Source organism: Eleginops maclovinus, chromosome 5 (genome assembly GCF_036324505.1).
Source record: "Eleginops maclovinus isolate JMC-PN-2008 ecotype Puerto Natales chromosome 5, JC_Emac_rtc_rv5, whole genome shotgun sequence".
Lineage (NCBI taxonomy): Eukaryota > Metazoa > Chordata > Actinopteri > Perciformes > Eleginopidae > Eleginops > Eleginops maclovinus.
Genome location: NC_086353.1, coordinates 15,850,100 through 15,865,266, shown reverse-complemented (window position 1 = coordinate 15,865,266; position 15,167 = coordinate 15,850,100). Strand labels below are relative to the sequence as shown.

The 15,167-nt window shown below is 38.0% G+C and overlaps 1 protein-coding gene across 1 annotated transcript in view; it reads left to right on the top strand.

The window, feature by feature from the left end:
- Positions 1-12,107, top strand: part of tusc3 (tumor suppressor candidate 3) — a 59,447-nt gene extending 47,340 nt beyond the window's left edge. The window contains exons 8-10 of the mRNA XM_063884258.1: positions 2,204-2,278; positions 8,761-8,851; positions 10,742-12,107. Of these exons, the coding sequence (XP_063740328.1) occupies positions 2,204-2,278; positions 8,761-8,851; positions 10,742-10,757 (182 nt within the window). The 3' untranslated portion in view covers positions 10,758-12,107. The remainder of the gene's footprint in view (positions 1-2,203; positions 2,279-8,760; positions 8,852-10,741) is intronic.
- Positions 12,108-15,167: the final 3,060 nt, after the last annotated feature.

Here is a 15,167-nt window from a genome sequence, read left to right as displayed (position 1 = left end):
CTAACACAGTTTATTTTTTTATTTTTCAGCCCATCTGATTACATCTAAATGAAACACACACATTCACACCTGCTGAAAGGCTTACACACCTATCCTTGTAGTCTGCCCAGGTGGTGTAAACACATTTTATGACTGGGATAGAGGCAGTTTCCCCATGGATGTAACCCTATTTAATTCCTGATACACAAGCATCAGGTAGCAAACACAGTCGCATAACTTTCCCATTTGATGGTGAAATAGAAACACAAAACACAGCAACAGACCAGCTAACATAGAACATAGTATTATTTATCAAAATAGTGATAGGTAGCATCTGCATTGTGAATTCTCAAACCCCGTAACTTCATAGAGTTGAAAAAAAAGGCTCCAGGTATGCTGATTTAGTTTTTACTCAACCCCTCATACAGCTATTTGAATATAAGAACATGGATTGCTGCTTTAGAGCAGATGTTTAAAAATCTAAAGCTAACATGTGTCTGTTATAAAGGCTAGACTACTTTTAAAAAGTCTGAAATGAACTAATATAAACTAAACATAGTGGTCTTTTGGCAAAACTAATACACTTGATGAAGCACTTCTCTGTGCTCAGTGGTATTTGATCTCTACCCTAACCTTTGGCTCTCTCAATGTAGGGGAATGGAATGTTGCTATAGTGTCTAACTCTTCATCATTCCATTCCTAATGTTATATCAATCAGAAAAGCTTACAAAAAATATTTTCATTTTAATACAGTATGCAGATGTGATGTGAATATTTTCTGGAACATTAGGGTGCACCATGATAGGCACAATAAACACAGATGTCAGAACTGGCAATAGAATGGCCAGATGACTTCATTATCACAGTGTGGCAAAGCTTTTTACAGGCACCCAAACGGTTCAATCTTTTGGCTGTATGTGGAGATATATCTTATGTTTGTGTCATGGCAGCATAACAGGCGTGCTATCATCTCATCAAGGGGACGCCTCAGTTTCCACTCTTTTTCTTCCCATGTGGCAGCCTTTGTTTGTGCACCCCGTCAGGTTTTCATCCGTAATTTGGATTTGTATGCAGCCCACGCAGGAAAAAAAAGCTGTAATTATATGCCACCTGAGGCTGTGCTTTTCAGTGATTTTAGAACTGCTCAAGTGTTGAGGGCTGCTTGCTTCTGCAAAACAATGTTTTCTAAATATTGTATGAACTTTTCATAATTAACTAAGTCCAGTGATTTTTCAGTTTATTCAATATGACAAAAAGTCTTAATTTACATGTGCACACCAGCAGTGATTCCCCACTCAGGTAACTTGCAAAGGGAATTCTAAACATGTTCTCCATCTCAACTACAAACATTAAACGTATTTATAGATACAATAGGATTAGCAGATCAAAGCGGATCTTGCCAACACACTTTAAAAATCTTGGCTGTTTGACTGTGAGGTTATTTCTTTATTTTTTTTTTGCGGCAGTTAAATTATCATCCTTGAAAAAGATCCAGATTTAAGATTCAGAATTTGCAAAGTTGCTTTGATATCACCACACTGTGAGGGCAATTAAAAGGTACAATAAATTGGGAATCTTTTATAATGCCAAGGAGACCAAATCAGTGCAGATTAAACATAAAAGTGTATTAGTTAGGTTTTTATGACATGATGTGTAATTAATTTATAAAACACAGTTTCTCTTTTATTTAAAAGTATTCCTTGCTGAGCTGTTGTATTGTTTTGCTTTATGTTTGTTACGTATGCCAAAAAGGTAATGTTTTTGGCTCAGTTTTCTTGTGTTATAACTCTATGAACAACAGGTGAAAATCAGTTTGAAAATGTGCTCTTAACTATACATTCAAGTCAATGTCCCCCTATGTCTGAACGTCATCTGGGAAACAGAAACCAGTGGGTTGTTGAAATGCTTTTAGCAATATAATGCAACATCTCGTCCTTGTACTTTTTTCCACATTAGGACTTCACGTCAGACTGCACCACTAGCGCTCTCTGACTGCCATTTCAGTTTTCCATGTCATTGTGTCCACACCCTTTAAATATACCTACAGCTGTCGGAGAACCATTGACTGATGATTTTGCTAATCTGTTTGAGTGCTTCTATGCACAAATGTGCATATTTGTAAGTGCATGTGTGTGTCAAGCAGTTCTCCTCGGGGCAGTGTGTACTTCCAGTTTCTCTCTCGCCTGTATGCAAGGGTGTTGTTTCCTTGACAACCTTGTCCCAGATGCTGCAATCACCATGGGGATGGTGCTGCTAAATGAAGCTGCCACCTCCAAGGGAGATGTTGGCAAGAGGAGAAGTAAGTAGCAAAGTTATTTTTTAAACTGCTGCTTTTTGTGCGTGTGTGTTTTGTGTTTTATGAAGTGTAGTGTGGCGTGTTAGAACAACTCAGGTAGGTTTTTTTCTTCTTGCTGCATCCAATGTTAATGCTTTGAAATCCGTGTTTAAAGAGGTATCTCTGGAGTTGGAGATGTTAATAAGTTACACATTCACCCACAGATATTGTTCATGTATATATGTGTTAACCAATTGAAATGTCCTATGGTCACATTCAAGAGGGAGTAAGTTCAGGTATTAACAAGGAATTCATTCAGCTGCTGTTTGCAGTTTGGCCTCTGATGTCTTATAAAAGGCCATCATCTAACTGCAACATTAAAACAGGAAAGAATTATCCACTCGGGGACTTATCTGTCAGACTGACCATACTGAGAGGATGTTCCTTCAAGATTTTACTTACACCACCAACTTAATAAGTAGTTATTTCTTTGCAAGGCCCCTTTTCTGCAACCCCTGATCGAAAAAGTATCATTTCATCACCTGTCTTCCCGCCCGCTCCAGGCTACACTGAATAAGACAAATGTCTTTAGAGCTGCCTCTGATGCTTTGTGCTCACTATACTGTGCTTTGTCAGAAGTCGTCTAGTTTTAGAGCGTACTGTAATTCACACCTTGACACTTGAACAGTAGGCACACTGAAATACAATTTAAGAACTTGTAATAAGATAACGTTTTTTATGGGTTCAAAAACGGCACCATAGTGTTTAAAATCTTCACAGGCTAATTTGAGTTGATTTGTTTTCTATTTGTTAGTTCAAACTTACTTAGAGCAGAGAACACAACTCTGGAATGTGTGCCATTACAAATATCAAGAGTTCTCTTTTACAGGAGTGCTAATGTTGGTGCAGGCGTGCGTAAACAAGTACTCACACACAAACCACGCTTATCTGAACCACCATTGCAGTACTTTCATTAGTGAAGTGTATTCACACGCTGTCAATGATAATACTCCTCAGCCTCCCCATAACGGCCTCTGAAATCACAAGTGTATCTTGATGCTTTGTGAACTTTGACTAGCAGATACTTTTATGTGGGGTTGTCTGAATAATGGGGTTTCTACTTTACCTCTACAATGATTTAGTTTGTATAGAATTAGTCAAATTATTATTGTGACCATTAACAGTTGGTGATGTGCTCAAATGAATGATGGTGCTTTAACAAGACAGCCTTTGAAATTGTTCTGATGAACAGATCAAAGTTTTTTTGATCTTAACAAACTCAATTGGCAGTCTGCAAAAAAAACATATGATTCACTGTAAATATTGATGCAACTACTAACCACCAACATTTTGCAAGTGAAAAAGAGCTTTAAGGTAACATTCAGTAGATTCCAGCAAGCTTATTTATTTATAAAAATTAAAGCCTCAAAATAAGGTAATGACTCGCATCTAAATTAGCTACCTTTTAAATGATTTCTTTAAGAAAATGATACATTTCAAGATGAAACTCATTTGTGTGACTGTTACTCACAAAGTAGTAGGCTAAGAATACTTGTACAATGTTATATTTGGAGCAATGCATTTAAAACCATAGATTACTAATTTAATTTATGGTCAAATAAATTTAAATATTGTGCTAATTAGAAAGATTGACACATTGTCATGCACAGAAAGTAATGAAAAATATCAATCCTTTTAAGTTGTGGTGTACCACCACAGAATGCAGCAGATCAGCTCTTCAAATGAAAATGTTTAAAATCCCACTTGTGCATTAGAAGCTCATAAACATATGCATATTATGTTGTTTGTCAATGGGTTATTAACTCTACTCTTTTCGTTTTGTTTATGTTCTAATTTTTCAAAATGTCACTCGTTTATCAAATGTTCTCTTAACTATTATATAGCTGTTTTTATTTCTAAATAATATTAATTAAGCATTTTTCTTCACCTAAAGCCCCATAGTGCAATATACAACATCAAAAGCAAAACATAAGGCAGAAAAGTACATACTATTCCAAGCATGGGCACTGGTAGCCAGAAATATATTTTTTAACGGGTGCTGTTCTGAGAACAGTATCTCTAAAAGAAATGTGTGTTTCTTAAAATCTAAGGATTCCGGGTGCATTCCTACATTCTTCAGGAAGAGCAATCCAAAGTCAGGGGCCACTGCAGCAGAAGGCTCTGTTCTTGTTCCCTTGCTTGAGAGGAGAATACTTCTTTAGGCAAACCTGACTCTAAGTCAGTCCATCACAATGCACAATCAGCCACAGAAACCATAAGTGGTAGATTTGCACTTCACTGATTACACTGAAGGTGAATCTCAGAATCAAACTTATGCTAGTTTGCCTCTGGATGTTGAATGTGTCTGGAGCAGTGTGTGCCCGAGTCCACCCTTTTCTGTACCTGTTTTACACAGAAGCTGATTCATTTTAATATCACAAGATCATGAAAAAAAAATCCATCTTGTTTGAAGCACCAATTGGCTTCCTATATAAATCTTCTGGAAGTTGGCCGTGGGAGGCAAAGTGTTGCAATGAAACTGCAACCAACATGGCCATTAGCCAGTGATAGACATTGACAGACAGATGGTTTATCCAAACAAATGCCAAGTAGCTTTTGGAAGTGACTCCCCTTGAATGAGCGGCTGAACAATAACAGCCTTTTTTTTTAAGTGTGCTCACTAGCTGCCGAAGTTTAGGATTTGAATGCATAAAAATTAAAAACACAGAGTAGAAATAACAGATAGTTTGAAAATGCTACAACGTGTGCTGTCATTTTGTGTACACACCAATACAAATGTACAGATGTTGTGATTAAGATTGTCCCTGACACCTCTTGATGAGTCTGGTCTGGAAGTGATGAGTACAGTTCATCATTAGAAACATGGGAGGTGGTCCTTTAACCACACTAATGACTTATTCTTGCTTTCAACCTTGTTCTTTACTTCCCAAGCAGACTTCCTGCATAATCTGAAGATTATGATAAGGGGACTTAGTTATTAGATGGCCCATACTGATAATTACCTCACACACGGAGATACAGTTACACACAAGTGGATTTTAATTAGAGAGGGTGTGATGAAAAAAAAGCAACTCCAGAAGCGCTTCAATTGCCTCTTAGGGACCACAAAATCATGCACACACATACATAAGTACACACACTTAGAAAATCTAAAGGCAAGATTATCAAGTTTTTGTTCTACTTCCTCTTTGAGATGTCAAAGCTTGGCAATTAAAATGGTAATGACTTTATAACTACCTCAAGACTTGTTCCAGTCTGAAAAAACTGGCACTCGCACGTCATCGACGTATATCTTAGACATGCATGAATATGTGTCCCATAATGTCACCTGTTTAAGGCTTACATACCACATGTTCAGAACAGAAGACTCATTTATTATGCTCCTTTTATCCTCCACCTCACTGTATCTTGCCCTTTCCATTCCTTCTCTTCTTATGTGAAGAAACATCTATTCAAAAAATTATATATAGCAGCTATTTTAATTTAACCTCTTTCTATGTGTAAATTCCACCTGCTAATTCAAAAACATGGAGTCAGACACATCATGCATATTGTATGTCACCGCAGAGCAAGCATGCTAATGCTTACACAAACCTGTTACGTAAAGCAAACACAATATCCAGACAGAAGATTGAATAGAATAAACAGTGTTATATCCCACACACCACAGTCATTGCAGCCACATGCACATATAGACACACACATTCAATTCATTAATTATAAAGCACCATAGCGAATAGTCGTCTGTCAGTAATATCGAGGGGATTAGGTGTGAATGGTAGTGTAATCACTGAATGTGGGTGTTAAATCCTTGGCATATAGCTTCCATACTGCTGAGTGCAGCCACAGGAAGTTATCTTCTGCTTCCATGGGCATCTACAAATCACAGCGCACACACTCTTTCGCAGCAAGAAAGTTACTGAACTAGTAAATGAAGTTACCATACGGCCACATTTGTAATATTATTGGATGTGGGGGGAGGGGGTTCAGTTACACAAAAGCTACGTGAAAGTGAATAAAAGTGAAACATGACCCAAGGTTTTGGCGGGTTAAAATATGAGTCACAATAAATGATAACACTAATAACAGAAAAGATTACTATAAAGATAGGCTGTGACCCAAAAATGACCATATCTCCCTTTATAATATAATATACACTTAGAGAAGTGTGAATTAAATCCAGGATGTCCCCAAAATAACCTGAGGCTGAGACACTTGTCTCTTGAAACTGGTTGATAATCAAAAGAATAAACTGAAGAACCATTTAGCCTCCCGATATCTCTTCATATTTCTCCTCACAATGAGGTAGGCTTAACCTAATATGTTTATTGGCTTCCCCGGGAAATGTACATTTATTTCTCACCATGCCAATATATCAGGATTTGAATTGAGCCAAGTCATTCAGTCAAAAGAGGGATTACCACCTTTGTCACTGAGGGAAATCATTCAGCTTAAACAACTTGTCATTTCGCCAAGGTCGTAAATCACGTTCATTAGCATGCTTAGTGCGTGTGTGTATCGGGAGTGTCATTATCCATGGAAGCATACTTAGATACCTCTCAGTCATAACTGATGAGCTGTGGGAAATACGTCCCACTATACCTAATGAAGATACACAGACGTTCTGTCGCTCACGTACTCGCCGGCACATATGTAGATGTAGGAACACTGGGCCGTAAGGGCTCTCCCTGGAGACACTCTCAAATATGCAGTGCTCTCAATCAAGACACTAAGCCGATGTCTCACACACACACACACACACACACACATAGACTGATTTGTATTGCAATACTCGTCAGGACATTGTCTTGAATTAGTTTTCAGGGTAACCTTTATTCAACCCCCAATTTGACCATTTTAAACAAAATGTACCCTTGTGGCTGATTAGTCCTTTCAAGAATAGCTGTATAAGGAAGCATACACTGATTGCTGAGTGGGTCTCCTGTGTGTTTGTGTACAGTAAGTAAGGGCCTGTGCCTGTGCCTGTGATCAATGCATTAGGAGTTGAATGTCATTTACACACGCACACATACACACAGTACAGCCCCTGAGTTGTGTGTGTGTGTGTGTGCAATGTTTGATTTGTTTAATTGTAAATGTTTGATTTAAGTTTCAAGAAAAAGAAAGGAGAACAGTCTTGTTGGAGCTGACGCTGTATAATAACACACACACAGTGAGAACGTGCACATATCTCACTATTTAGGCTCCAGGAGAGGTCCTCATCCTAATCCCTGATTAACAATATCAGTCGGTGGTGACAGTTTAATTTAACATAGTGCCTCTCAAGGATTAGCTGCTACATGAGGGTGTGTGTGCACATACTCACACACCAACACACAGCCACTTACAATTCCTCTGCAGATTAAAGATCATGCTTATGTATATTTCACTTTAGAATAGCCACTGAGGAAATAAGATGATAACACTTGCAACAAAAAAATGTCTTCAGCACAGCAGGGTTGATAATGAGAAAGACTTAGCTTCACATAGGTTGAGGGATTGCCTAATAGAGGTACATATGAAACATTTTTGGCATGATGAAGAGCAAAAGTTTATGTTTTGGATATTGTTTACACCAGCATGTTAGTTATGCCCCGCCCTTAGGCTGCCCTATGGGTCAAACAAAACTCTGCAACTGACCCACATTAACCACAGAGGACAGCTTTTAAAAAACAATTAAATCCATTGAATTGATGCAAACAAAACAGTACCAGTTCCCTGCTGCTGGTACAGGAGCTTTTAAAAACTTCCTTCCCTGGGTAGGTGCACCTTGTTGAGCAATGCATCACACCTGGGCAGAGCTATTAGAGAGAGAAAAGGGACAGCAGCAGGCAACACATACAGCTGTAGCAAATGTCAAATCTCAATTTTTCTCATAATGTTGTCGTGTTTATCCAGGCCTTCGTTGGTGATTATGTGTCTGTTTGCGTATGTGTGAACATGAAGAGAAGAGGATGCTTTCAGTGTGTACCATGTCTAAACCCTGATAGGACACTCCATTTGACAGAGATCAAATGGAGAGAGTTACATCAGTGGTTATAATGTGCATGAAATTATTAAAATGGTTGCCTTTAGCCAGTATTCAATATTTCTCACATTGTCTAATAAATATTGTGCATATATCAGGTTGTCTGCAGGACCTGTTGGGAATATATGGAAATGAGGGTGTATTTATAGAAGCTTTGTTCCATACCCTTTTAGAGATCAAGTCCCAATTTCTTCCTGTTGTTTAATTTTCATTTTTTTTTACTTGAAACTCTATTAACTGTGTGTGTGTGTGTGTGTGTGTGTGTGTGTGTGTGTGTGTGTGTGTGTGTGTGTGTGTGTGTGTGTGTGTGTGTGTGTGTGTGTGTGTGTGTGTGTGTGTGTGTGTGTGTGTGTGTGTGTGTGTGTGTGTGTGTGTGTGTGTGTCTGTGTCTGTGTCTGTGTCTGTGTCTGTGTCTGTGTGTCTGTGTCTGTGTCTGTGTCTGTGTGTCTCTTTCCAGTCATCTGCCTGGTTGGCCTTGGCCTGGTGGTGTTTTTCTTCAGCTTCCTGCTTTCCATTTTCAGGTCCAAGTACCATGGGTACCCCTACAGGTAACTATAGCAACCATACAGTACCACTGTACGGATGCTCACACAACTTTCAGCCAGCTTACTCAAACACGATATACAATGCATCTTAAAATCACCAAAGTTGACATAAAATCGCTGGAAAGCTTTTGCAGACACAGTGCAAAAATCCAGGCCAAAACTGGATCAATCCATTCCCATTATTTCATTGATCTGCAGACAGCTGTTCGATTGGCAACACTGCCTACAAAATTACAAGCCACGGCGCCATTGTGTTTTTTCTCCACAACAATCTGCTGAAACTTCAACAGAGATTTGCAGTCTGACTTGATCATGGAAGTGTTTCTTAGGTCATCATATAGTAAATGTGTTCAGACAATAAAGCCCTTCAGCTTAGTGGGCTAGAACAGCAACACTTTGGTTCCACTTTGAACTAAAGGTCGCCACTACATAAAATAAGATTTAATGTGTGACAGAAAACACTCTACAAATCCTCAGAGCCCGGGTCCAATTCATCGCCACTGAAGCAGCTGTAGGATATTACAGCAACACCAGAACGACTCCAGCTTCACGCCTGGAGCTGGAAGCGATTTTTGATTTTGCGGGCATTTTACCGAAGCATATAATCTACTATCCTGGGGGATTTAACCCTGTTGTGACTTGTGGCTTGGAATTGGACCAAATTACATTGTGCCACCTCGGTGGAGGGGCTTAAAGTTCAATGATGGGTGCTTAGTGACTTTGATAGTGAGTTAAGATTTGATATCAGAATCCAATTTATTACCAGGTACGTTTACACATACAAGGAGTTTGATGTTGTGTCTGGTGGTGCGAACATAAACAGTCTAAGAAAACAAGTTGTAAAAGTAGGTCGAAAATATAAAGATAATAAAAAAAGTATTTTTAAGAAACTATATAGCAATAAAAAAGAAAATGACAAGTATTAACACAAAATATAAATATACAAAGAAAAGAAAATACTTGCAAAATGTGGCAATGAATGGTGTTTTTAAAGTGGAGGGCTTTTTACAGATTCTTGCACACATGTCTGCACAAGACATGTGTGCAAGAATCTGTAAAAAGCTATCAGAGCTGAGCATGAACATGGCTCACAGTAAGAACGAAAAAAGAACAAGATGTTGTTCATATGATGTGCATTAATGTATGAAACTGTTACTGCCTAATTTTAGCTTCAAGTTGTTTTTCCAAATATCCCAGAAGTCGTGTTATCAATAGGGGGGTCGTCAATTACAAAACGTCAATTCAACCCTGTGATTATAAATCATTTGTTACTTCCTCAGGAATTGTTGGGTTATAAGTACAAGACACTAAAATAATCTCTTAATTACACTAGCAATTCATTGGAAATGATTTATTTGAAGTGTACCGATCAAAGAACACCTTAATGGTTCTTATAATGGCCAAATTACAGCATTCATTTCTGGAATCCTTTGGGAAATTATTTTAAATTTAGAGGCTCATAAAATGAAGCATAAAACCTTCAGTATTTGAGGTATGAATTATTTGAGAGAGCCTCTTTCTTTGTTGCTCCTGCTTGGTACTGAATGTATCCAAACAGAAGTAATATTATGGTATTACTTCTGTGAAATGAGATTTGTTGAGAAGTTAAGTTGTTTTTTAAGATGGTACTACAGCCGGTTTAAAGTCAGTTTATTAAATATTATTTGATATGAAACATTAAACATTTGGTCTGTTTAGCAACACAAACCTTCCATAAGCGGTCAGCATCATCTCAGAAGTGTAAGGAAGCATTGTTTCAGCATTTTGCCTGATGCCACAATTCTAGAAACGGTCATCAACGTTAGCCACAGTTTATTGGGTTTTTAGCCTCTGCACAAAAAATAACTCTTCTTTGTTTCTCCCCTCTTCTCCCTTTAATCCTCTGTCTATTAGCTTCCTTATTAAGTGAAGAAGAAACCTGAAGAGGATATCAGACAGTGGTGAGGAGTCGGTGGGTAAAGAGAAATGGAGTCAAGAAGATACTTGAAGAGGAGGCAGCGTCAATATTGAATCTGGAGTTACTTTTTTTTAAGTGTGTTTGTCTTTCTGTTAACTCCTACCGTCAAATCTGCAAGTTAAAAGAAAATCAATTATTATTTCTTGCACTGAAACATCAAAGTGTTTGACATGTCTTTGTATTTTAGTCTTTTTTTATGTTCCCTTTTAGTTGTTGAATTATGTGGGACTAGATAATTCCTGTGTCTGTGATATGCTGTTTTTTAATCTTATATTAGATATTATTTATGAAAGCTGTGTTGCAGGTCAAGAGAAGCAGCAGGTTGGAAAGATCGCTAACGTGATGAAAGTTGAACCAAGGGACCAATAACTGAAGTTCCTTTGATTACTTATGAGAATGGTTTATTAACCAGTTTAAAAATCTCTGTAAATGATATCCTTGCAGGTAACTGTCAGGTCTCTTATGGTGACAAGACATTCAGCTTTCAAAGAAAAATGTCTTAATCCACAGCTGGTAAATTCCTGCTTCAGCTTGTACTGTAGGTTTTCAGTTAACTCTTTTCAGGGTGCGGCTTGTTTTAAATTGATAATGCTTAAATATGAATGTCATTTATCACACAGATCCAAGCAACTTCTCTATTACACTGCATGGTTACACCTCGTGGTCTCAGACTTTACATTTTTTGGACCTGGACCAAGTTATGATCCTGTCTTCATCCCATACTTGTTTTGTCTGACAGAGTTCATTAGGGTCTAAATGTGCTTGCATTTGGGACAGAATGTCAAAGGAAATACATTTTCTCAAAGTTGTGAATGTTAAATGTCACAGTCTTACCTTTTTTTTTTTGCACTAAAAGAACATTTACTTTTTCTCCCTCACTGACACTGATCTTCAATCCTATAATACAAAACGGTAGCTCATGAACTGAGTTTACAGAAGGCCGACTGCAAGTGATGTAACTTTTCTTGCAGAGTGTGAGAAGCATAGGTCATTTAGAGAATACATACATTTCTAATTCTATCACTTGTGGACTGCCCACTAAAACACTGAGTGGGCTGGAGAATTGAAACCATTTATGTAACCCTTCTTTGCGTGGGCTGATGGAGAAATGTTGCTGCACATAGACCGGTTTTCAAAATGTAATAAAAGTATTCACTTTCAGACTCTCCCATTCTTGCCTATTTTTGTTTTAGGAGTGAACTGAATCAAAATTGCACGTCCCTTTCAGATTTAGATCCTTTTCCTTGCTGTTTCGTTATAGTAATGCACTGGGATGTAATAAACCTTTTTTGAAAAGCAAAATATCCAGTTGGTTGTTGACTTGTTAAATAGTATGTTTGAATGTGCCACTACATACAAGAATGGAAAGGAACACAAAGGTTGCCAAGGGCTCACTCCTATTTTACTGCAGAGAAATAATATATAATTAGGATGACTATACGTTCAACAAGATAGCAATAAACAAAGCCCCCTGTAAGAGATGAGAAATAACTGGCTTGTAACACCTGCCCTCTTTATGCTTCTAAATAACTTCCTTACTTTGAGTTGGGGGGAGCACCACAGTAATAAGATGCTCAGCCTATTAATAAGGATATATAAAGGCAGAGATAAAGGACTTTAAAATATTAGAACGAAACATCAGCAGTGAGAGCAGAATTTTCCATCTGTTCCCCTCAACCATTGGCCTTTACAGTGGGGAGGAGATAAGCAGAACAGATGTCACCTTCAGGGGGGGATAAGTATTGGCAAATGGAGCGAAATCAATGTGGATATTAGATATAGGGCAACTGTAGAACAAAAGACATAATGACATATAATGGAGTAATCTCCACCGCTTCAAAAAGTCACACTTGCATGCTAATGTAAGCCACAAATCGTGTAAAACTAATTACAGATTTGATTTACACTGCTTGCCAATACTAATGTACAAAGTGTATTCCTTGTATGCTGTTTGTAACTTGATTAACCATTCTTTATTTATATGGCATGGGATTGCTAGTTTTGCAATTAAGAAAAATATACTCACAGTCACAGACTGAGCAGGTAACATGAAAGCAAATAATGGAAACACTTTATCATAAGTTACATTTACCCACCCCCTCTAAATACTGTTCCTGACGTGGGAATGTACTGAAGCGAAACTCCCTTTGCTACAAACTGAGCGTGCGATTTAGATCGAGGTGTTGTACTTGTATTTCATTTGAATTAGAACCTAAGGGAGGTCAGAAAACTCCAATAAAAGGTATTATGTTTAAAACTGACAAACCCAATCAAAGATGTAAATGTATTCAAATAAAAAAAAGTCATGATCTCTTAGATCTTAACCGAAGAAATGTATCGTATATTGCAGCAGAATTCTGTCACCAATATGAAATCATGTTTATATTTACGGTTATCGTCATAATAAAAGTCAAATAGAATATTAGGATTTATTCCCATTTTTTTATTATTTTGACACCCAAAAAGTGTCACCGTGATATGTAGGCATTACAGCTTTTTAGGGAATGAATTATGAAAGTATGTGTCAAGGGGTGGATTTGTTCACGTGTGTGATTAAGTATGAATGGCTGTATCTTTGTTTTCTGCCTTCACTCCAATGCATGTTGGGATGATCCCTGTGACTAGAGCAAATTCATAAATCCAAATTGAAGATCTGTTGGACAATTCAAAGACGTTAAGTGCCCCCAAGTTTGAGTACAGGGACATGTCCACAATTAAATTACAACAACAAAAGAACACATTCAGAAAGCTTTCAATATGACATTAGTACTGTGTGACACATCCTGATTGTTCTTTTGTACCCGCTATTGTTTATTTCCATGCTTTCATCTGAAAAAAAAAATCTTAAGAATTGCAATTATCATTTGGTGAGAGCAGGATCGACATTTGCAGGGGTCACAGTAAGGATTACAGATAGCAACTTTTGCAGGAGCGTCTTTATAATTTCTGTAATCCCTTTTAAAGAGCTTCTTGTTTACAGCCAACACACTCATCTTGCTATCCCTCAATAGAAATAAGGAGGTGACCGTAGGCTGCTCCCAACTCTTTATCTTTAGTAGTTAATTATTATTCTCTTTCTATCTCGTTCAACAGCTGTACTTTCATCTTAGATTTTACCTTTAAACAGGCACTCCTGCTGAAGTTGCTTTGCACTGTCACAGCACCTCTTCAGTGCTTTCTCATTGTATGATGTGCAGTTTATATAATTGTGTGCATTAGGCATTTTGCAACCTTTACGAGTGCTGTAACCCTTCACTTGCTCAGAGCCCTGCCATTCACAAACTGCTGTGCAAGGAGGTTGTTGTTATCATTGTCTTGTGTAACTTTAGAAAAAAAGAGCTTTAGGGACTTTTAAAATATCCTTTGCCGTTTTATTGAACTTTTTAAAATTCCATTCAGCTTATCTGATATATAACAATGAATCTTTAATAAATCACAGCTGCTGGTGAGTTGTTTTTTTCTCAGCAGTGATGCTGCAACCTCCAGTCTGGTCTGATTTGACTCCAAGTGTCTGATGTTCCTGTCTTACCTGACCTCAGTGTCGGCGTCCTTCTGTGCCACGACAAACCTTAAAGAAACTCTTCTGCTGTGTGCCTGTTCAGGGCATGATGCCACATCACTCTCCTCTCATTTTCAGTCCACAAACACTTTCTCCAGGAATCCACACCACGGCTACTGGAATTATCATCAGAGTGCTGCTTCACTTGTTGCTTTTTTGTTGCATCAGTGTCTGTATTTGGGCTTCATGTGCATCAGAGTGTGTACATGGATCAAAGTGTGTGCAAGTGCATTTGCGCTCGTGTGTTTCGTTGTTATTTGTGTTCGTGTTTGTGTGATTTTTAGAAGAAAACATTCACAATTGTTGAAAGGGATTTTGATAACGTGGGGACATCTCTAACATGTTTAATAACCCCTAAACAGCTTGCCAACTCTTTCTTCTTTTGTTGTTTCTTCTCTGATGATGCCTTGCTGCCTCTTTTGAGTAGTTGTCAGTCAGTTTATATGGATGCCATTTGCAGTGACCCAATAGAGGGGGAAAACGTGATCATCATCAGGCAATGTGTAGAGCCCTTGTGACTGCCCTCCCAGTTGAGAATATGTAAAGCAGTTCCCTAATGGGTTTCTTTAAAAGGAACAAAAACATGATGCAGAGCCCTCTTGGTATACCCTACAGATGAAGAAAATATGATGAAGTGGCCATAGGATGCCTTCCATTGGATACAAGTTATAGCAGTGGGAATACCTTTAAAACGGATAAAGCATGGTGCATGGTCCTAAGGGGGCATTTTAGTGGAGAAAACATGATGCAGAGCACTAGAGGGTGCCCTTAAAATGGAGAAACTGGAGTGCAGGCCCCTGTCT